Here is a 23,009-nt window from a genome sequence, read left to right on the forward strand (position 1 = left end):
GTAATGTTGTTTAAAGTAATTTAATGCAATCAAATAGGACTTTTCTGTTTGGATGTATGGGCTCTCAAGGCCAGAAAGTAGTGTTTCGATAACCTCGCCTCACCAGGCTTTCCACCTCAGTTGCAGGGTTAGTCAACTTCTATTTGCTCATTCCATTCCTGTGTGAAATCTTCCCAAGGTGATATTGTTAAATTATGCATAGTGCTGTTACTCTGATTTTTTTCTAATTATGTGTTTGTGCTTGTTGCAGTTGAGAATCAACGTGAGATCCTTCCATCAGCGCAGAAGAGGCTTAAGATAAGTCATGGACAAAATAATTATTTCTTAAATACAGGATGAGATCATATTGATCACCGGTTATATCATGATCAGATAACAGCAATTCATTATATTGGATATCGGCCAAAATGTCTCATCTGTATATATCCCTAATAGGAACACATCAAAACACAGTACAGCAGCAACCACTTTTTTGAGTGGTACAACCACTCCAAAGAACAGCAATGTCCCGATATTTAGAGTACCAGTAGGGGCAAAAGTGGCACTGTTGTGCCAGAAACTGAGAGAGATAGTGTTGCACTGTTGCCTGCTAATTACAGAGAGAGAGAGGGGAGTTGCACCACTCTTTTTTTTATTTAACTGGAAAGCAAGATCTTTCAATTTCCACTGCCAGTTTAGACCCCACCCACACCACACCACCAGACACAAGAGTGGATTGCAATTTGCGACCCATCAGATTTAAGCAAGCACACTGGTGTCTTGTCTTTTCCTTGTGAGTGAAGACCGCTTCCACACACAGTAAAACGCAAAGACCTTCAATGGTCTCCGTTATTTCAACGGAGACCATTTGGTTACATTTGTACACACTGTTAGATTAACTCAGGATTTTACAGTTTATGTGTTGAATTCAGGCAGATTCCAAGTCAACTTCCTTTTATAGCGGTTGTGATATAAAACATAATATTCATGGGATGAAGCTAAATAAAATCTCACGACTGAAAATGTTTGTACGACCAAGTACTGATGTGTGATTTCATTTGTGAAACATTATGAAAGGCGCACACTCCCCACACTGGTGCGGAATCCTAAACAATTAACACAACATGTAAAATGGTGATGCTTGTGTAATAAATGTTCCTCCTGTTCTACATACTGCCAGCCAGGCGAAGAAATCCAAGATTGAGGTTTATATCAGAGTATTAAGATTTTATCGAAGATGCTTCAGATCAATGAACATATTGCTAGTTTGACCATTTCAAATGCTCCAGTCGGATGTCTTAAAAATGATTACAGAAAATAGCCTATCTACAAGCTCTCGCAGACTGCAGCATGCCAAGTGCTTCCATCGAAGACATGCTGGCTTCATAGTCATACAGAATACAAATGACTGAAATCAGTCGTGTCTGAGAACTTTAATCCATGCATGTAAGCACCCCCAAATGTTATGCAAGTAAAAAGGTTTGACTTGCTCCACAAGACAAACATTGTCCATAAAATAGAAAAATAAACGTTCCTTGCGAGTTGTCTTTGTAATTTAAGTGGTGCCACAGATGTTAGATTTGACCGTCATCAGTCATAAGACTATCTTGATTTGCACTTGTCAGACGACTGTCTCACACACCGAAAATAGCCAATTTACAAGCTCAATGTGTGGCGATGAAGATGATCTTGTAAATCTGCTTTGTTTTCGTATTCGAGGAAGTGGAACAGAAATGGCTATGCCACAATGTAGGTCATAGAATATCTGAATCAAGTGTGCTTCCTTATATGTTTTGTCAGCAATGCTTCTTTTAATATTGACAAGAAAAAAGTACTAAACAATTATTCAAATTCAATCAAATGATACTGAGTGTGTGTGTGGGGTGGGGGGGCAAAGTTCCAACAACAATAAAACTTTAAAATGTAGTCATTAAAGTAATAATAATTTAGCAGAAAAAGTAGTTGATGAAAATAAATCTCAATAAGTGTCTCCAAGCACATATTTTGCATTACATCCACTTTCCCAGTTTCCCAGAATGTTTACTCCTGGAATCTTTCTGGATGAAAAGCTGCCAGGTCCTGCTCCTAATTCCAAAGGCCTCAGCAACACAGGTCAAATCAGCAGAATGTCCCAGAATGCTTCCAATAAAAGGAAAGAAAGTTGGGGAACATTTCTACCTTTGACTACATGTAAACACTACTAATGTTCAACATTACAACTTCAAAGTTTGCTCAAATTGATAAAAACTGGATAACACCTGTCCACCATACCAAAGCATTTTTCCCAGCTGAAAATGCAAGTCACCATTCTAAACTGCTCCTCTAAATGCACACACTTACATCTGGTGTTATCTGGTCAGAGTTTAAACTGATTCAAAAACGCCTTGGTGAAAACAGCATCTAAAACCAGACTAGCAGCTTTGCCACAACATTTCAAGTAAACTCAATCAGTACGTCAAAATCTTTGAAGAGCATCTGAATATGCAGTACATACTGTATGACATCTAGATAGTTGTATATATTCTGCATTGCATCTCCTGTCTGACGAATACTGGTTTGCACAACAGAAAAGCATAAATAGGACCATTGTACTTATTTTCTTCTTACTCTCAACATTATTTTACTTCATTTTGAACATTTACATTTTCGGCATGTAGCTGTATAAGTCTTACCAAGCGCAACTCACAAGACGTTGAGTATGTGAATGGTTCAAGTGTCTTGCTCAAAGACACTTGTGGTCTCTGGTGGTGGACATGGCATTGGTCTCTGGTGCACGGTCTCCAGGTGTGCCTCTGGTGGCAAGAGCTAGTTTTCCACCCAGAACAAGAGATGAAGTCAAATGTGGCTTCTACCAGAAACATTAACAGGCGAAGCAACTGGGAAGGTGAAAACTGCAGGAAATTCTGAATCTCCAATAAAAATGAACCCAAACAGCATTTTTCTACATAAAAAGCTTTAAGAAAAAGCAAAATAAAACTTATCCAAGCGTGTTGCTCAGTCAGTTTCAACATCTCCTGCTTCCTCGTCAATGTCCAATAATCACTGAGAAAATATATTTTGCCATATAAAAAGGCATTTTTAGTTTCTGTACACATACACACCGGTGTATGTTGGCACTGGGGCAGTTGCGTGCATAAAGCATGTGTGTACAGTATGTGACTGTGTGTGTCTGTGCATGTGTGGACATCGGCGCAGCTCCGTCAGTCGTCCGCGAAGGTAATTCGCCCTGGACCCTCGTTCTTCATCCAGCGGCGATACCTCTTCATCCTGGGGTCTGTTGCCATCTTCATCTTCATTTCCTCTGCCTGTTCCTCTCTGTATACCTGTAGCACATTCAATAAGACACCCAGGGCTCGAGATTAACGTCGTTCCGATGTCCCGGGGATTGTAAAATATCTATTTGGGACATTTATTTCATTCAGGACGGTTTCGGGACTAGTGTTTACACTGAAAATGCGCATATCGTGTACAGCGATGAGCAGCATGAGACTAGCAGCGCTGCAGTGCCGTCAGTCAGACAAGTTGACAACAACACACCACCATTCACCCAAAGGAATCAAGAAGCCACTTGCCCCGTGGATGGGACATTTACATTTACTATCGGTTGGAAGCGTGGATAAAACCATGGTTGTGCTATAGAAAAGTTCCATATGAACATGGGGCTACACTACACCAACGATGCTAGGCTTGCTAGCTGGCATTGACATTAAACAATATGTTGGTATATATCCTCCTTTAATGCATTCAAAAGAGCTGAATAAATGTTTTATGGACCCATAATAGTGATTATTATTTAAGTTAAGTTAAGTTTTGCCATAACCATTTATTTTGCCATAAATCAGGTAGCTTTAAGGTACGGCCATGACAGCAATGTTAGGGAAAAATTATATATAATATTAATCATTTTCGGATATTCGGTATTCGGCCAACTGTTTCCTATGTTTGGTTTCGGCAAAGAATTTCCCTTGCGGTGCATCCCTAACTTGAACCATACCGTCCCTATTCTGGGTTCTGAGCTTGTATATCTGCTATTTTGGGTAGAGATGTCTCGATACTGTATTGGTATCGGCCCTTATTTATCATATCGGGTCATATCGCTATCGGCGAATATGCCAATCTAACCACCGATCCGACACAGGTGTAAGGAGTTGACACTATGGCAGGTAAAACAAACTGCAAGTGCACATTTGAGTGAGGAGTCTGCTATAAACACAACACGAGATATATAGCTAGATAGCTACTATGCAACTTGTATTTCCAGATATGAACTGACCTCATAGTTCTCTCTGATCCAGAGATGTTTTTCCAGGAAGGTTTCTCGGAGCTGGTCGTCCAGGCTGTCAAACTGTGCCTGGGACATCTTCATATTCTTCCTGAACAAACACAGAGCAGAAGAATACATGGATTAAAGCCAAATCAAATCTCACGACTGAAACTTTTGTGAGGCGAAGTCCTAATGTGCAATGTGTGAAAGGATACAAAACAACTAACACCAACACGGCTAGAATGTTTATTTGTATTATAATTATTGTATAGCTCCTGAAGCACGGTACTATCTATCTATAAATGCACCAAGTCTCTTATCTGTCTGTGTATAATCCACGTAACTCGAGTACCGTTCGACCCAACGACTTCAAATTCGACACACGCGTTCCACACCACCACGGAGTGCAGTGCCAGGTGTCGAGTCGGTCGGACCCACGGTTGTCCAGAACCGCCCCAAAAAGGCCTCTGACCGGGCTCTGGGCAGGGGTCTGCCCAGGGTCCATATATGGAGCTGGCCTGTTCCGACATCTGCATAGACTCCATATTTGGGCATGCCTGACAAATAACTCCATATATGGGCATAAAAGGGACACAGACATAATATCTGGGTGGGGCATTCATTTCCAACTTGCATCGTTCCAAGTAGGCCAGTGCCCAACAGGCACCAATAACTAATTCTCAAAAATAGCAGATCTTGTACATCTGGTATTTTATTATTATTTGGGAAAAATCAGTTTGAAAAATGTAATTTAGAATTATTTTTATTTATTTCTTTTTTTTGTGGCTTTCGCCTTTTTTAAAATATTTTTTATGGAGGGACAGACAGTAGGCTGACAGGAAATGGGGGGAAGACATGCAGTAAAGGAGTCGAACCCGCGGCACACTGCCAGACTGGATTACCAGCCAAGGTGCCTGGACCGCTGAGCCACGGCCCAGGCCACGAAAATATATTTTAAAATATCTTTACATTTCATTTTAATTTAGCAACAAGCTATATGTGCTTAGATTAATTCAATTTATATTAGGATAAAATTGCACGACTGTAAACATGAAACGGAAGTTTCACTTCCACTGTATCGCTTGCTCATGATCAGAGCTTCCGTGCTTTTTTGACGGAAGCATTTGAAAATTGCTAGAGGCAACAGTCTGGCCATGCGAGACTACGATGTGCAGGTTGGTTCCTTGCTGGGTTTCCTCCTCCTGTGTGTGAATGTAATGCACAATCTATGTAAAGTGTTTTGGATAAAAGTGCTATATAAATGCACCCTTTTTTAACCATTTATTGTTGTTTTAACCACATGACTAACCACATGACCGAAGTACACTCAAATGTAATGGGGGTCCAATGCATACCAAACTGGGGGTAAGTCCTTGAAATGAAAAGGTTTGGGAGGAACACATGGCCTAAATGTCCTGCCATAAAAAGCCCACCTGATGATGTATAACTTCTCTTCTTCTCCATACTCCTCACGGCAGACGGTGAAGCGGTAGATCCATGACACGTACCACACTATGTAGGTGGTCAGGAAGTACGGGAACAGGACGATCTTACACAGCAAGATGTCCGAGATGTTGGGCTTCTGGTAGCCGCCTTTGATGTCGATCTTGGTCTTTATGATGTTGCGGAGCACCTTTCAATCAAAGTCGTAGAGAAACAGAGGATGAAATAATGCTCACAACTCCACACTTTGTTTTTTAAATTAAAAGAAAAATGCCCAATTTCTTAAAACACTGTTTTTGACTCCACTGAGTGTACAAATGGAACCATAAAAGGTGCATTTGGTCCCATTTGTACACTTTCTGAGATCATTTCACAGTGTATATTAAAGTAATAAGCCACCAGAGGTCAGTATTTTATAAGGGCTGAAGTTATTATAAGATGATCTAAAAGGAGTAGATTATTATACCGTAGCGTAGTCCGTTTATCACCGTCTACAAAACGGAAATCAGACTCAAGGACTGGGACTAGCCGCTTTAGAAAGCCATGTTTGTACCTCCTCCTCCTGTTCTCTGATCTCCTCTTTGGACCGTCGGTTTTTTCCTTTCTCTTTCGTGCGGGAGAGGAGGCCCTGCTGCTTAGCGATCTCCGTTGCCTGGATTCGGTACTTCGGCACAGTTACCAGGCAGTTAATTGCCTCGTTGTAGCTACTGTGCCAGCTGTAGTACTGTGGGAAAAATAGATGGTCAATTAAAGAATGGTTGTGGCTTCAGGTGTTATTCTCCAGATGTTCATGGTAAAGAAAAAACAACCTGCACCGATTCCAAGATTAAAGAATTTTACTTCACTAAATGTCGCTTGCGGAGGACCCATATGTGGGTCACTGACCAATTTTTATGGGTCACAAGTAAATCATTGTTTTTATTATTTCAAAACATTAAAAGAAAACATGAAAATTGTTTCATGAATTAAAAACAAATTCAATATTTCTTTCAAAGGAATTTCATGAATAAATAAATGTTAAAAATCAAAGAATTAGAAAACGAATGCATAAGTAATAGTGACAATAGCAGATCTTCAAGCTCACAATGCGGCGCAACATGTTGTGAGCTTGTAGATCTGCTATTTTCACTCGTTTGGGTCTCGGACAACTGTCCAATTTCTCTTTTGGGCCTTGAGCTAAAATGTTTGGGAACTAGTGAGTTCATACATAGTGGAATACTGTACATACAGTACGGTATATCAAAGTCCATGTCAGCTTAACTGACAGATTTTGTTTTACCCCCCTTATCTTTTATTGCTCTGTTGTGCATACATTCTATTTTTCATTCTTCTAGTCCAGGGGTGCCCAACCTTTTTTGACCCAAGATCTACTTTCAAATTTGCCACCTAGCCGAGGGCTACCAGCCCAAAATGTACTGTAATAATCATTCAATATGCACATGACCAACAGAAAATATTAATAGTCATTGTAAGGTCGGAATTGCACTGGGAAGAGGAGGCTAGTTTCTCAAAGTCTGGGTTGTAGGTGCTGGTTGCAAGCCTCAGGCAGGCCACAAGGTGGTCATCTGTCATTGTGGTTCTGTACTTTGATTTGATGAACTTACAGGTGCCCCATCGGTTGTAATGGAGATGAGTTTATGCAAGGGCAGTTTGCTCTGCTGAACGAATTCCATGAACGCCTGAAAGATATATTCGCCTCTAGTGTGGCCCTTAAGTGGCAATATGGTGAGAAGCTCTTCTTTTGCGCTCATGTTTTCAAAGGCCATTCTAATGAAGATACATAGCTGTGCCACATCTACCATGTCAGTGGATTCATCGAACTGCAGGGAATAACACTCACAATTGTCAATGTCCTTTTTTAGTTGCACCTGGACATCTCCTGACATTTCCTCACAGCGCCGGGTCACAGTATTACGTGACAGCGGAAGGTCTTTGACGGCATTCATAATATCCTGCTTGTTTTTGAAGTCATCAAACAGTGAATCAGCAGCAGCAGTAAACGCCTCTTTTACTAATTCCCCGTCTTGATTTCTTTCTTTTTTTGCGAGAACGTGGCTAACACGATATGACGCTATTGTAGCCGCCTTTGCCTTGGTTGTCGGCCTCGTAAAAGTTGCCCGTTGCCCCGCTAAACGGTCCTTCAATTCCTGTACCTTTGTCGTTCGTAGGACTGATTTTTTTGGGGAAGGCTGGGTCAATCTTCTTTTGGTTCATTGAAGAATAATGCCGCTCCAAGTTGCCCCTTTTGGGGAGGGCCACCGTTGCATTGCAGAGCAGACAGATCGATTTATCTTTGAAATAAATAAATAAAAACTCCTCCTCCCACTCTTTGTGAAAATGATATGTTTTGGGTCGTTGTTGTGCCATTATTGTCGCTTGTCTCAAATCTCTTTTTTTCTACACTAGTTTTAATGCATCAACACATTCGCCAGCATGATGGGCGTAACTCCACCTGTTGACTTGATTGACGGTTCATTGACCATTGGCAGCTTCCAATTATAACTTATTCACGTTCAGCAAGCTGAAAAACACCACCTCCGCTGTTTTCGACCAATCGTTTAATTTTATTTTTAATTTATTCACGTGCAGAACAGATGTACAAGCAAACAACCTGACTGATGCAATGCATAATGCACTTGTAGAGAGGTTGTAGATCTGCTTTTTTCGGTAGCAGTGTATTATGGAGGGCTCAAACTATCCAGCTCACTTTTTTTCCTTTTTCCTGAAAACATCTCGCGGTCTACTGGCAATCCTCACGGTCGACTGGTTGGGCACCCCTGTTCTAGTCTGTAGAGGGCACCGAAGTCTGACGTAAGTTACGCATCATACCTGGTTCGCACCCCCCCCCCCCCCAAAATTCAAACTTTCCATACTTTTTTTTTTGAGAATACATGTTCCGTCGAATTAGTTACATTTACGCCAGAAACAGACTGTATCAAATTTGAGTGAAACAGAGCCACCTGCCTGACAATATCGCAGAGACAGTTTGTTTATTTTTGCTTTATGTGAAATGATTTTAAGATGACCCAATGTTATTCTCCATAGAGAGGAAACCCCTCCACGGCCCAGGGGACGAACGAGTGACTGATGTCAGGACTTCGGTACTCTAATTAGTATCTGAAATAACAACAATTAACAATTACCTGGAAAATGGAAATAGCGCAGACAGTGACCAGTATGACAATCCTGATGTCTACTTTGGGGGCCAGGCGTCTGCGGTAGTAGGTGTAGTAGTTACTGTAGTACTCCTCAGGGTGCTCCAGCATGTAGTCGTACTCCTTGCGAGTCTCCTCATCCTACAACAAGTGGTGGAAAAATAACTCACATTTGTTACTTAAGTAAAAGTATCAATATTGCAATATAGAAGTCTGGTAATCAAAATGTACTTGAGTAAAAGTATTAAAGTATTGGTGTCAAAATGTACCAAAAGTAGAAAGTAGTTCTCATTATAAAGAATGTCCCATTTTACAAGTTCAAATTAAAAAATAACCGATCTACAAGCTCACAACGTGTCGCATCGTGACACGCTTCCATAGAAGAGTCAAGAAGACATGCTGGCTTCTAATCATGGCAACTGAGAACTTTAATCCACACAGCTCGTTGCAGAATGCATACATTACATACACATCATAATAGCAGTAAAAGCAAAAACAGCAATAATATTAACAGTCGTTTTGTATATACAAGTGATTCTCAAAAGTCCGGGGATCCACGGGATACCCAACTAAAGTATACAGCATCCAAAGATCCAAAGACTTCAGTCCTACTTTATGCTTCAGCCATTCAAAAATAGCTAATCTACAAGCTCACAATGGGTTGCATCGCCTGAGCTTGTAGATCTGCTATTTTTAGGGAGGAAAGAATGTATTAAAGCGCAAATAACATGCATTTTAAAACTGCTTTTAATAATCATATTGTCTATGTCCCTCAAAGTTATTTCTAATGGTTTGAGCCTCATGCACCACTCTGATATAACCAGGCCTTGTCATTTCTTTCTGGACTTTGAAAGCAGTTTTAGCTGCAGTACCACACTGTCCTGAGGTGGAGAGGGTGCTGATATGCAGATTACTTAAAATTTGAGTCATTATAATACTCATGCTAGATAAAACCAGGCTTGTTTCCATTCCATGCCAGCTTGGAAAATCAACAATGGTGGACATTGTAAACAAAGTGGAAATGCAAATTTGCAACTGAAGACTGAAGAAAAGGAGGGATTATACAAAGTAGGGTGACATTGATGACATCACGATGAGGCCAAAATCAGTCGAGCTGTTTCTGAGAGAAATTTCCATTAAAACACCCATATGACATGAAGGCCTGATTGTTCAAAATTGGTTATTTGTGGGGATAGAAAACACACATAGGAGCCCCAAAAACACAAAAGAAATTGAAAAAGTTGAATTTTATGTTATAGGTCCTTTAATTGAAAAAGGTATATTGAACAGTAGTGTACTGCTGTATTAAAGTACAGTATATTAAGGTTGTTGCATGTGCTGGCCATTTTCCCCAGACTCACATTGCAGTTGACAATGAGAACCACTATATTACTGTAGTTTCCTATGCTAGCCCTAAACTATTTGTGAAGTAGATCTGTTTGCCATCATGTTGACTTGTCCCCCAGCTTCCAGCAACAGTTTAGCCCTCCAGTGACTAAGGAACCTGACATTCAAATATTGCTTCCTTTTTTTATACTTTTGAATTGTTTTATTATTTTCATCCTTTTTATGTGCATCGTGTATATATCTCTCTCTGTGTCCGCGACCCACAAATGGGTCCACCCAGTGTTTGTGAACCAGTGGTCTTCATCATACAATCTGTGATCTCCCTCTCTCCCTCTCTCTAAAACACTTTAAACTGTTTTGAAGGGGGCTAAAGGATATTACTACGGTAATTAGCATTATTATTAATTAAAGGGATGCCTGTCTGACATCCTAAATGTCTGCCCCTCCCCCCAAAAAGCATAAAAGATCTGCATTTAAAACACTTTAATGTTCTGATTTGCGTTTTACTGTGGTCTAATCGCTCCATTAATGCAGAATTGAGTTGTTGGAAGCGTATTTTGTCCAAAAGGGACGTTCCTAGTTGAAGAGTGGTTAAAATCGAAAGTGACACAGAAACTTTCCCAGTTTTAATGGGTTAATATTTGCCTAGTGCTGCTCCTCATAGACTGATCATGGTAATACATTTGTAACATCATGGCATAAAGAAGTATTGTCAGACTATTGCTGGTTTTAACCACTTTCAAGAATATATTAAATATATGATCACAAAATATTATCTTCACAATATTGAAGCATTTGGTCAATATTATTGTGTCTTTATATTTTTGTTAGTTGTTCACATGTAGTATGCTACGTTATTTTAGACGCTTTACTTAGGGACTATGGATTATGTTAGATTGGCCCCACATGTTATTTAGAGACAGATGCTAGGTTTGATGTTTACCTGTTACTTTGTAGCACTTTGTAGTACATTGTTTTTTGCTCATGTTCATGCTCATTTGTATTTCCCTTCCCTTTTTTTTTTTTAAGAAAATGCCTTCTAATTATGACTTGCCATTAACTGTCAAAAGTCTGAGTCTCAGGGTTAGACTCACCCTAAATAGGTTTCCGAGGCTAGACTCACCCTGACCCAACCTACCAAATCATTATCACATTTAAAACCAGCCACTTGTATAGGAAAGCCAAGAAAATTATCTAGTACTCTGGACATAAATAATATATCCAGTAGCCACCACTTGTTTTAGACATGTGGCAGTGGTATATATACACAGTTCAATCCCTTTCTGTGGGGGAATGTCTAGTAATGTATATTGATCTCAGAGACTGAAAGATTGCTGACCGGGGCATGAAGTCTACTCGATTTGCTGTACTCAGTACACACACCTCCATATAACTGAAATGTGTCTATGTCAGAGCAATGCACAAACCTCATCATTGAGACACTACCAAACACACAGGCTGAGGCTAGCAAGAAAGTTATTCAGATTCAGTAGCTAGCTTCAGCCAATGCATGGCAACCACGTGTGTGTGTGTGTGTGTGTGTGTGTGTGTCAGAGAACATTGAGACATATACACTGACATAGCCTATATGATCTACTATATCAGTGCGGTCTGCAAGTGGTCTCCAAACAAATGAGGAGACGAGTATTTGAAATATTGAAATCATTGGAATCCTACAATATGTGACTAATTCAAATATTCTGAATATGTGACTATTCCGTTTCAATATCACCACCACTATTTCTCAATGTACAATAATTGTGACATTACTTTAATTCAATAGGAGCCAAAACATATTTTCATGGTGGTGGCATGACATAAAAAAAGTTTGAAACCAATTACCATTGGGTCCATTAGGTTCTCGCAAATGCCAACCATCAATCATTTATCTGGGGGACCCCCTGGCCTGGAAACATCCCTGACCTAGCCCCTTTCGGGACCCTTGTTTAACCTTTCTGTATTTGGGCACCGGAAGGTGCAGAGTACTGCTAACCCCTGCCCCTGGCATAAGGGGGGTCCCAAGGGGGATATCCCACTTGTCGTACGCGTACAATACTGGCCTACAAGCCTGATGATTTATACATTACTTTAGTTGCATGCTGGTGGTGTTGCGTGCAGTAAATAGTAGCCCCTCTCGGAACCCCCTGGGTCAGCCCAATCCGAACCGAACCGGGCTGACCCGTAGGGTCCCTGTGCGGTGATGTGTTTTCGTATGGAACGCGAACGCGGACATAAATACCTTTGGTAATGTGGTTTCTGCGCTGTTTGAGGGCTTCTGTTCGTTTGAGGGCTTCTGAATGTGTGAACTCTAGTTGACAACGTACACCGCTGCGAATTCTCCTGTGCCGCGGAAGCCGTTAAGTATTTTTAATCTATGTTTGACCGATTTTGAAGCTTTGATTCCTCTCTTCCTTCCTTCCTTGTTTATTTACCGTTTATTGTATTGGCTTGTGTGTGGCTACGTTCCTGCCTCTGATCTGTTCTGTCATAGCTATAGCCACTAGCTAGCCAGATAGGCGGTACAATGAGGTGTCAATAAATAAGGAAGGAAGAGAAGAATCAAAGCGACCAAATCGGTCAAACAAGATTTAAAAAAAATACTTAACGGCTTCCGCGGCACAGGAGAATTCGCAGCGGTGTACATTGTAAACTAGAGTTCACACATTCAGAAGCCCTCAAACAAACAGAAGCCCTCAAACAGCGCAGAAAGGACGTATCCGACGGTATTTATGTTTATTTATGTTCGCGTGCCAGTTGGCAGGGTAGAGGTGGAATAGGACCCCATGGTAACTGGGTCTCAAAAATGTCAGAAACTTCAGTACCATTGGGTTCTGACTTGTGGGGCTAAGTAAATAGCAGATCTACAAGCTCACAACGCCAGCTTGTAGATTTACTGGCAGGAGACCATTAAACCAGCAAATTCCTGAGTTCATATCTATTCATGTGTAGATTGATTGCTTGATCGATTGACTGGACACTTTTTTGACAGTTTGTAGGGGGAAAAAGCACAGGAAAGACAGTGCATGACAGTGCAAGACATTGAAGGCAGTTCAATACAAGGTCTGCTATTAAGAGGATATAAACCCCAAGAAAGCCATGTGGCTTGTTTCCATTGGCGTCCTTCCATATGCCTACTCATCGGATGCAAAAACAAATGTATGCGATGCGATCATGCGACCCTCCTGTGTCCTGTACCTTCAGGGTCTCGTAGGCAGTGGCGACCAGCAGGAAGTGTGTGTGAGCGCTCTCCTGGGTCTCTCCGGCCAGCCCCGGGTCTCCTGCCTGCCCAGCCCTCCACCGGTCAGGGTGGTACCTCCTGGCCAGCTGCCGGTAGGAGCGCGCTATGTCCGCCTTGGCCGCGTCCCTGTCCACCCCCAGCACGTCGTAGCAGCTCTGCGTGCCGCAGTACAGGCCCTCCATCAGCGCGCCCACCGCAGGGACCATCGTTATTATTAACGCTAAACACCACCGCGACGGCCATTGACTGAAACATCGCCCATGCTTCGTGGGCGCAGCCATTCTTTCTGGTCGCACAATGTTTGCCTCATCGAGTTTTAGTGCTGACTGGATGCTGCCTGGCACTTCAAGCACTTGTGGGTTATTTACTCCGACTGACTGGATCCCATAGCGCGGAGCAACGGCCACGGCCTGTCATTGGGCCGTTGGTTGCCGTGACAACCAATTTCCAGGTCCTAATTAAGGCACATCGATCAGCTGATCAGTCAGAATATAAAGTAAACCCAGTCCCAGACTACATACAGACAACAGACAGTACAGGTCCACAGCTCCTGAGCTCCCCAGCAATGCAGGATAATGTAATGGTTTGGACTATTACATTATCCTGCAGATAAGATAATGTAACGGTTACATTATCTGTTTTTAGGTATGTTTTTACAAACAACAGTATTGTGCACAGGTTTACGAAACTATAACGGGATCGAACTTATTATGGCCTGGGCCATGCATATATAGGGGACTATATACTTTTTAGCTCAAGACTCAAAAAATAAATTAAACTATCGAAAATAGCAGATCTACAAGCTCCCAGTGTTGCTTAATTCGCACCCATTGTGAGACATTTAGATCGTGTAAACTTTACACGAGAGACCTGAGAGACGTGACCTTTACACTGTAAAGGTCACGTCTCTCAGGAAGGATCAGACATGAATTTTGAACTGATGGTCAATACTCAATTTATCCCCTGAGGAAGCAAGCAGGCTCTATTAGCTCAATGGTAAAATGTCAGACTTGATAGATAGAGCCTATATTAATTTAGGAAATATGAATTACCGGTACATTAAATTATACATTCTCAGACTCAGTGTTAAATGAACACGGAGGAGTTGGTGTGTTCACTCCACAGACTGAAATTGTTACAGAAGAGTGCACAATGCTTAGAGAATATATTAAGGTGCAATATTGTCCTGTCAACCAACTAACCAATCACAGCGCGACCGTCCCTTTGGACTATGGCATGCAGACTCTCCAGTTATATTGTGGACAAAAATGATGACGAGTCACAGAAGCTGAATGTGGTTAGTGCTTAGAGTATATATTTCTGGGTTAGTGTCGCCCCCTGTGAGAAGGTAGTATTAGCATAGTGGTTCCCAAACTTTCTGCACTAGAGTACAGACAGTCTATACATTTGGTGTCTCCCCGGGACCCAAACGTACAGAAATACATGGATTGATTGATTGATTGATTGATTGATTGATTGATTGATTGATTGATTGATTGATTGATTGATTGATTGATTGATTGATTGATTGATTGATCGATTGATTGATTGATTGATTGATTGATTGATTGATTGATTGAAGTATTTATTGACAGTTTGCAGAATTACAGTAAGTACAACTCAATAGAAAAACTGTTAACTGTGAGTGGACCGTACGACACCATAAAGCCACTTGTTTACACACAATTTTCAATTCATTAAAACATTTAGAGACGTACGAATATACACTTAAGTTCTATATAAACAAAAACAGGAAATCATCATAGGAGGTAAAAAGGGAAGAAATATATATACAGTTAAGGTGCCAGTTTCGAATTGCAGCCGTCCGTAAGTGCCCTTTGAGAGCAGTTTTGAAGGAGTCAAGGGATTTGCATGACTTAATGACTGTTGGTAGGGCGTTACACATTTTGGTGGCATAGGAGCTAAATTAATTTAGTCCCTTGTTTGTGCCGAATCTGGGTTGCACATGGTTTGTTGAACTCCCTCTGGTTTTGTGGGTGTGGACTTCATTGACATTAAGGAAGTATTTGGACAGGTTCAGTTCATGGGTATCTTGGTGGTGTATCGAATCTTGTGGACCAGACCCATTGCAAGATGCTGTACTCTGTCGTTAACCCTAAGCCATTCCAGCCTGTCAAAGTGGGCAGGAGTGAGATGGGTTAATTAACCACTCAAACCATTATATTGTGAAAATAACAGATATATTGTGAGCTGCTGCACCTCTAGGTCAAGGCTTCCCAACATTTTCAGGCCGTGACCCCCCGTCCCCCCAAATAATCATATTTGAACTGGGGACCCCACACCCTGACAAGCAGTTACATTTAGTTGTAGACAGACAGACAGACAGACAGACAGACAGAGCTAAGTCTGTCTATAACAGTGAGACAGATGTTTTTAGTTCATTTCCATGGCAGTCTAATGAGCAATATATTTATTATGGTTTGGCGATTAATTGGATCTGCTTTTAGGTAGATAAATAGCATCTCCCAACCTGTACATAAACAGCAGATCCAAAACAAAATGACAGGTGGTGGCTGGGGTGGTGGAGGGTGAGCAGCAATTTGGTCTGCAGAGCGGCAGCATCAGTGTAGAAAAAGCAATTGCAGGGATGAATAGTGCAAACGTCTGAGAATGCAATCAGTATGAGTGGATGTGAGAGTGGAGCTGAGGCGGTCCAATGGACAGAGTTTCCTGACAGAGCTTGCTCTGCGCATGTCTGTGCTGAGCGAGACGTATAGTGTTGATTTTGACAGCAAATTTTGATTTTAGTTTAGTCATAGTCTTATGAATAAAATTCTATTTAGTTTTAGTCACATTTTAGTCACCTGAAATGTACAGTTGATTTTGTCAACTGAAATGTATTTTGGCGGGCCTTGATGGCTTCGTAATGGCTGATTTAATGGTTGGTTGCATGCTGAAAATGACTTCTATTTTAGTTCTACTGCATCTCTTCTCCACTAGTCTATTTTTTATTTGTTGACGAAATTGTCAATATATTTAGTCTTAGTTTTAGTCATTATAGCTTGTTTTTTATTGCGTTTTTATTTGATTTTCAGTGAAAAAAGGTAGTTGACGAACATTCGTCATAGTTTTAGTCGACAGAATCAACAATGCTGCTGGGCTTTCTCGGCTCGTCTGGTTTGTTGGTCGAAGAAGCTCTGCTGGTATTCATTCCTCAGTGTCAGCTTCTGCAGCCACTCTCCTCTCAGCCTGGAGAAGAAAAGACACACAGTAAAATATGTGTCAAAAAATTTAAAAAATAGCAGATGTATAGTGACAGCGCGACACGAAGCAGGCCCGGAAGGACAATGGTGTAGGGGTCATTTGCTTAAGTAGAGGGGGCAGCCATACATTTACATGGGCGTGGTCTGTGCGCAGCGGTGCATTCATGTGCTACTGTAAGTGGTGTGCGCCCTTTGAAAAGAAATATTATACTAGGGGGTCAAGGTTGTCCGTTTAAGGGGTCAATAACCCATTTTGAGTGACTGCTCTCCTCATGACCATCTGAGCTGCCACCAGCTGGGGGAAGATGAAACTGAATTTCTCCAACTACACAGGACTATAAGGTCTACCAAAACAAAGAACTACACAGGACTATAAGGTCTACCAAAACAAAGAACTACACAGGACTATAAGGTCTACCAAAACAAAGAAAGGGAACAGATCTACCAGATGATCAGGACTATAAGGTCTACCAAAACAAAGAAAGGAAACAGATCTACCAGATGATCAGATTTGGCTATTGAGGGGATCAATTGAGTTGATTAAAAAAAACAAAAAACAGCCATTATTCATGAACCATTATTGTTTGATGCTCATACAACTTTTTCTTCCCAGACAGTAAGCATGGTCTTAGCATCGTTAGTTAATATAAAATGATTGACTCATTCTTTGTTATGTTTTATTATTAAATTACTGTTATTATTCTAATTTAGCAGCAGCCTATAATAAGACATAAAAGCAACAGTGCGGTTTTCATTGTCTGACAGTTATCGGGGGATCCTGTGCCAGAAAATGCCCACGCCTGGATTATGTAGCCAGGACACAGTTCAAGCCACCAGGATGTGTAACATGCAGATTCATAACTTCATTATAGCCTACAAAACGCCACTGCGCTTACAGCCCAAATGTGGCATTGCTAATACCTTGTCCCAGCCTCATCAGTCATCACATAGTAGCCTGAGAATGTTGATTAGAGGCCAGCGAGTTATTTGTTTAATGCCAGAGATTAGCCGACATATCTGTGGGATACAATGACATAATGCCAGAGATTAACGTGACTGGGCCGTGCTGATGGACACACGTCGGTTCGGCAACACCTCTCTAATCATAACGATAACATCGTTAAGCCGGTCACTCTTGCTCTCAGTCCATTATCATCTTTCTGTTTGTCCCCATTCCCCTCTCAGAAGGACAAGAGATAACACTTCTGTCTTTACTTATAACCCCTAGAAGTTATAGAACACTAAACCCTTCTTGACTTCTGACACACCATCACTAAACCCAGGTATATTTTACCCAATGTAAAATATTCTGATAGGTATTTTTCTTTTGTAGATCTGTTATTTTGGTGGATGACGGTTTTCATGTGATCTATGACTCAGTGTCCCCTATGGTCTTGCAGAATCATGGATTATGAATTACCCTGTGACTGACATTTGATGTCAGGCTGTCCCACTGACTTTAAAATAGTATGGTTCTGAGTTTCGATAGTAAAACTTCTCCCCTAGCCAGCGTTGTTAGATAAGAATTGTTTTGTTTCCGTTGGCCATAACACCCAGCCTCTGTGGTTTTACCCTTGAAAGTTAGTATTCGCTCTAACAGACTGGTAAACTGCACTCAATGACGTTCTGCCCTGTCACCCGGTTCCACTAACTGATATTCATATCATAATATGATAAACATAATATGTTTTTTGACCTTGTTGTTCAACACATTTTCCGGTGTATTGATTACGGTATGCTATATCAACCATGTTCAATTGAACATGGTCAGAGATCGTTGTGAAACGCTGTCCGGATGGCATGTCTTCTTCTCTCCCGAAACAATGGTGAATATATCTGATTGAACCTCCCTCTAAATTCTGCTTGTCTGAGTTCTCTTCTTGTGTCCGTCAATTCATTCTAAAGTATTTTAGAATTAACTCTGTTATACTCTGACTTTTACTCATTATAGCCTAAAAGGTTTTTACAACCATTTCTGTAAAGTCACAAGCCCTCTGCTTCTATTCTGGTAAAGAGTATTTTATGGTACTTAGATTACTTTCTAAAGTATTTATACAGTTCCGGTGTTCCGGAGCTCTCTCTAGCTCTAGCTCTCAAGCCATCGATCCTATTATATAGTTATTAATTTATACAGTCCTCAGTCTTATGGTGGAAAATTACCCATCAATAATATTAAAGTATACATGGCAACTTGAGGTTATTTCAACATGACATTTCAAAATATGTGAAGAAATTGGGTATTATTTAAAAAGTATTCCTTTAAAAAAAGGTAATAAAGCTGGGAACTTCTCCTTTGGTACACCCATTCCTGGGACATGTGAGAATGGTACAGTGGTATTTTTCTCTATCACTAAACGCGGGTGAAATTCACCTGAACACCTGCCTGTAGAAAAACAGGGATGTGGGCATGGAAACAAACCTACCTTCGAGTTGTCACTGAGCTCCATGAAGGTACCGAAGGGCCCACCCACCTCAGACAACATTATGAAAATCGCAAAAACGTCTCCGGGTGAAAAATCACCAGTTTAGTGTTCTAGGGTTAAGTAAAAGTATCAATACTGTAGTGCAAAAGTGCAGAATGTCCGGAATTCAGAATTAACATGTAAAAGTAAAAGTAACACAATATCTAATTTCACTGGCTACCCAGGCTACCTCTGGGCATTATCTAATTTCTCCTGTATGCCTCTATTTCATTCTCTGTCTCTCCCATTCTCTCCCCATGACATGCACAGACTGCATCACGTCGCAATACCCGTAGTTAGTTGTTTTTTTTAACCCAAGGGATTTCTTTAGTTTTGCATTATTCCCCAAAAATATCAACTTGTATCAATAAGTTGTCTCTCTAACATGGAGAGACATCTTGTCAGATGAAGAAGATGCTGATTTTGTGGAGTTCTGTCTGTGCACATTTTTCTACCTCTAATTTATCATAATGAGAGACTAGGATTATTATTATTATTGTTAGCATTATATATTCTTTTCACTGTAATTATTAGTTTAATTTAAGTTCCTTTCACTTGTGTATTACGACATTAAAACAGCACAATGACAAATAGGTATACATCATTACAATGTATTATATGTCATAATTATCTCCAAAGTGAAGTGACCTTGTCAGAGCGCTGCCTTTCATTCTGCTGTCCTCTTGGCCCACATGCTCTGAGTGCTGATTGATCTTCTTCTCCCAGAAAGACTTCAGCTTGTCTTTGTCGTGGATCCGAGCCGCGTTCATCCCCTGTGAGGATCAATGTGATTGTTATAATGGTAAATGGACTGCATTTATCAGTGGTTCACAATGAGTCGCTATGCGAGGCATTGTGAGCTTGTAGATCTGCTATTTTCAAATGGCCAAAATGCATAGGGCTGAAGTGGTTAATGTTTTGTAGCCTAATAATAATCAAAACCTATACAAAGTATAGTAACTAATGTTTCCAAATAGTGGAGTAAAAGTAAAAAAAAAATGCCTCTGAGATGTAGTGGAGACTGGAGTAGAAGGAAAAGTATTGGAAATACTCAAATAAAGTACAAATTCCTCAAAATTGTACTACCACCACTGGCATTTATATGTCGTTTTTTTCTCCAAAACGCTTTAAATTACAATGTACCGGTACATCACATGCTCACATTCACACAACGATGGCGGAGGGAACCATGCACCAGCACCGACCTGCTCATCGGGAGCAGTTAGGGGTTCAGTGTCTTTCTCAAGGACACTTGGACAGTTATGGACACGTAGCCAGGAGGAGCCGGAAATCGAACCTGGAACCTTTGGATTCCAAGACGACCGCTTTACCTCCTGACTGAGTCACTGCCACTGAGCCACTGCCTCCCGATAATAGAACCACGTGAACCATAACATCCTTAGCCTGGGTAGAAATAATATATATGAGGATTTTTGTTTGCATAGAAGTGTATATTTGTACATCTTTAAATGTTCTGATGAATTGAAACTGGAGTACCCTGATGTAAACAAGTCTTAGTGCTTTTTCTGGATTTATCCTCGTATCAATCAACATTTGGCTAAAATAAGTGGCTAAAACAAGCTAAGAGATTTGAGGGAAAATAAGTAATGGGCCAAGTATAGTTTACTGGGGGACCCTGTTCAAAAAGGTATTAGAGGGTATAAGTGTAATATCATTTATCCATTTCACAAATATGGACAACTTACAAAATGTATTTCAGAACGTAATTATGCTTCAAAAGTATAACAAATATAGGCCTATACACGTATTTGTGCGCATCAAAACCTGAAATAAATATTCATCTTCCGGTTTACACACACAGATATACAGAATATTATCCACATGTATTGTACACACACTCACTTACAGCAGCTTTGGAGGTTGTGTCAAACTTCACTTCTTCTTTTATGTCTCTTCCTCCTTGGATCCCTCGTTTCACTTCTTACTTCCTCCCCTCATCTTGTCCCCGATTTGTATTCTTGTCCTGTAATTCAGTCCTTGTCCTCTCCCCCTTTTCTCAGCGTCTCTCTGTCTCTCTGTGTGTGTGTGTGTGTGTGTGTCTCTCTCTCTCTTTCTCTCTCTCTCTCTCTCTCTCTCTCTCTCTCTCTCTCTCTCTCTCTCTCTCTCTCTCTCTCTCTCTCTCTCTCTCAAGGTCAGCTACATTCAATAATCATAATAATGGTCATAATAATGACCAAATCAAACTACTATTGAGCGTCTATAGTTACTTATTTCATTCTCTTTGTCTTTTCACGCTCGTCCTTTGTTCCTCTCACTCCAACAAAATAGTTCTCTCTCCTCTGTCACAAGTTTTTGTACCATTCTCTCCATCCGTTTGTCCTTCTATGAATGGAATCGATGCTCCCTTGTTACACATGCCCTTTGATTATGAACTCCGCCCCCTCTCTATTTCACTGCCAGCCTCTCTGTGTCCACATCATTGGTCCATGTTGGTCCTCACAGTCCCCAGATGCTATACCGTTTGTACTGTCCTACTAGTACTACCAGTGGTGGAAAAGTACTCAAATGTTTTACTTAAGTAAAAGTATAACTATACTGCAATGTACTCCGTTACAAGTAGAAGTCCTGTATTAAAAATGTACTCGAGTAGAAGTACAAAAGTATCTGCATCAAAATGCACTTAAAGTACTAAAAGTAAAAGTACTCATATTGCAGAATGTCCCATTTCACAAGTTCAACATGTGTGCAAAATCTATTGAAAATAGCCGATCTACAAGCTCACAATGCGTCAATGCGATGCATTGTGAGCTTGTAGATCTGCTATTTTCAAATGGCCAAAATGTATAGGGTTGAAGTGGTTAATGTATGGTTTCTAATAAAAATGTAAATGTCCAAATAGTAGAATTCCATGAATTCCATGTGGATGTAATTAACTTCTTGGTAGAATAGTATGTAGGATATAATAAAAACATTCTGGCAGGATATAAAACCAGCAGTACAAGAGGTCCTAGAACAGCAGCAGTACTAGCACTCCTCCCCCAAACACACACACCCATTTTGGCCTATAACTCCTCCTGCAGACTCGAGTACAAACCTCACATAAATATCTACACATGATCTCTGGGGTCATATGAGGAAAACATTATCATACACAATTTTAATATAAATATAACCCCATAGAGTGCATCACAAATGTGAAAGAAAAACAATTTATTGGAGGGATCAAACTACACACACGCACACACACACACACACTCACGGTGAGCGTGAGGTCATTGTCCTAGGAGTATAGTTTTGTGAACAACACATCAGTTTTTATGGTGTGCCAATGACTCATTGCTGAAGAAAAAAAGAAAGAGCGCCTAGAGGGCACCAGGAGATTAGTCCTGTGTGTGTGTGTGTGTGTGTGTGTGTGTGTGTGTGTGTGTGTGTGTGTGTGTGTGTGTGTGTGTGTGTGTGTGTGTGTGTGTGTGTGTGTGAGAGAGAGCATGTGTCAATATTTGCCCATATCTGCATTCATATCTACATCCAACATGTTGATCTGTGTCATGATCTCTGTGTGTGTACTGTGTACTGTGTATGTGTGTGTGTGTGTGTGTGTGTGTGTGTGTGTGTGTGTGTGTGTGTGTGTGTGTGTGCGTGCGTGCGTGCGTGCGTGTGTGTGTGTGTGTGTGTGTGTGTGTCTCGGTGTGTGTTTCTGTAATTAATCTGCTCTCGTCATCACCTCAGACAAATGGCCCATGTGGATAGACCGTTAGACGCGATAGACTGACAGACAGAAACGTAACGTGGTAAAAATAACACATCTAAAATGTGTCTGTGTGTACGTCACTTTGTCACGGGGGATTTGTATATAGCCAAACAAAAGAACGCTCGCCCCAAAACACGCTCGCCCCTGGTCAAATCCAATGACCTCGGAGTGGTTGCCAACCAGAT

The 23,009-nt window shown here is 40.9% G+C and overlaps 2 protein-coding genes across 3 annotated transcripts; both read right to left on the minus strand.

The window, feature by feature from the left end:
• Window positions 1–1,880: 1,880 nt before the first annotated feature.
• On the minus strand, window positions 1,881–13,780 carry dnajc25 (DnaJ (Hsp40) homolog, subfamily C, member 25). Its single transcript, XM_083794314.1, has 6 exons — window positions 13,384–13,780; window positions 8,830–8,982; window positions 6,240–6,410; window positions 5,677–5,876; window positions 4,253–4,352; window positions 1,881–3,302 (listed from the first exon to the last, which is right to left on the minus strand). The coding sequence occupies exons 1-6, from the start codon at window positions 13,705–13,707 to the stop codon at window positions 3,180–3,182; spliced, it is 1,071 nt and encodes a 356-aa protein (XP_083650440.1). The 5' UTR covers window positions 13,708–13,780; the 3' UTR covers window positions 1,881–3,179.
• A 2,261-nt stretch (window positions 13,781–16,041) lies between these two features.
• Window positions 16,042–21,254, minus strand: LOC310879466 (protein FAM240C). 2 transcript variants are annotated; one of them, XM_083794178.1, is made up of 3 exons: window positions 20,976–21,254; window positions 19,761–19,885; window positions 16,042–16,636 (listed from the first exon to the last, which is right to left on the minus strand). In XM_083794178.1, exons 2-3 carry the CDS (start codon window positions 19,880–19,882, stop codon window positions 16,531–16,533), a joined length of 228 nt encoding a protein of 75 aa, XP_083650304.1. In that variant the 5' UTR covers window positions 19,883–19,885; window positions 20,976–21,254; the 3' UTR covers window positions 16,042–16,530. The 2 variants fall into 2 exon arrangements, with proteins under 2 accessions (XP_083650304.1, XP_083650303.1); XM_083794177.1 differs by having other exon boundaries at window positions 20,980–21,243.
• Window positions 21,255–23,009: the final 1,755 nt, after the last annotated feature.

This window comes from Protomyctophum parallelum, assembly GCF_964188405.1.
Source record: "Protomyctophum parallelum genome assembly, chromosome: 21".
NCBI classification, from domain to species: Eukaryota; Metazoa; Chordata; class Actinopteri; order Myctophiformes; family Myctophidae; genus Protomyctophum; species Protomyctophum parallelum.

What these genes read in the sequence shown, in the direction of transcription:
- dnajc25 (XM_083794314.1), bottom strand. Translation starts at nt 13,707, where the DNA reads ATGGCTGCGCCCACGAAGCATGGGCGATGTTTCAGTCAATGGCCGTCG. An exon ending in GCGCTATTTCCATTTTCCAG is followed by an intron (nt 6,411 to 8,829) that starts GTAATTGTTAAT and finishes TTTTTCCCACAG; the next exon opens with TACTACAGCTGGCACAGTAG. An exon ending in GGATCAGAGAGAACTATGAG is followed by an intron (nt 3,303 to 4,252) that starts GTCAGTTCATAT and finishes AATGTGCTACAG; the next exon opens with GTATACAGAGAGGAACAGGC.
- LOC310879466 (XM_083794178.1), bottom strand. Translation starts at nt 19,882, where the DNA reads ATGAACGCGGCTCGGATCCACGACAAAGACAAGCTGAAGTCTTTCTGG. An exon ending in AAAGGCAGCGCTCTGACAAG is followed by an intron (nt 16,637 to 19,760) that starts GTCACTTCACTT and finishes TTTCTTCTCCAG; the next exon opens with GCTGAGAGGAGAGTGGCTGC.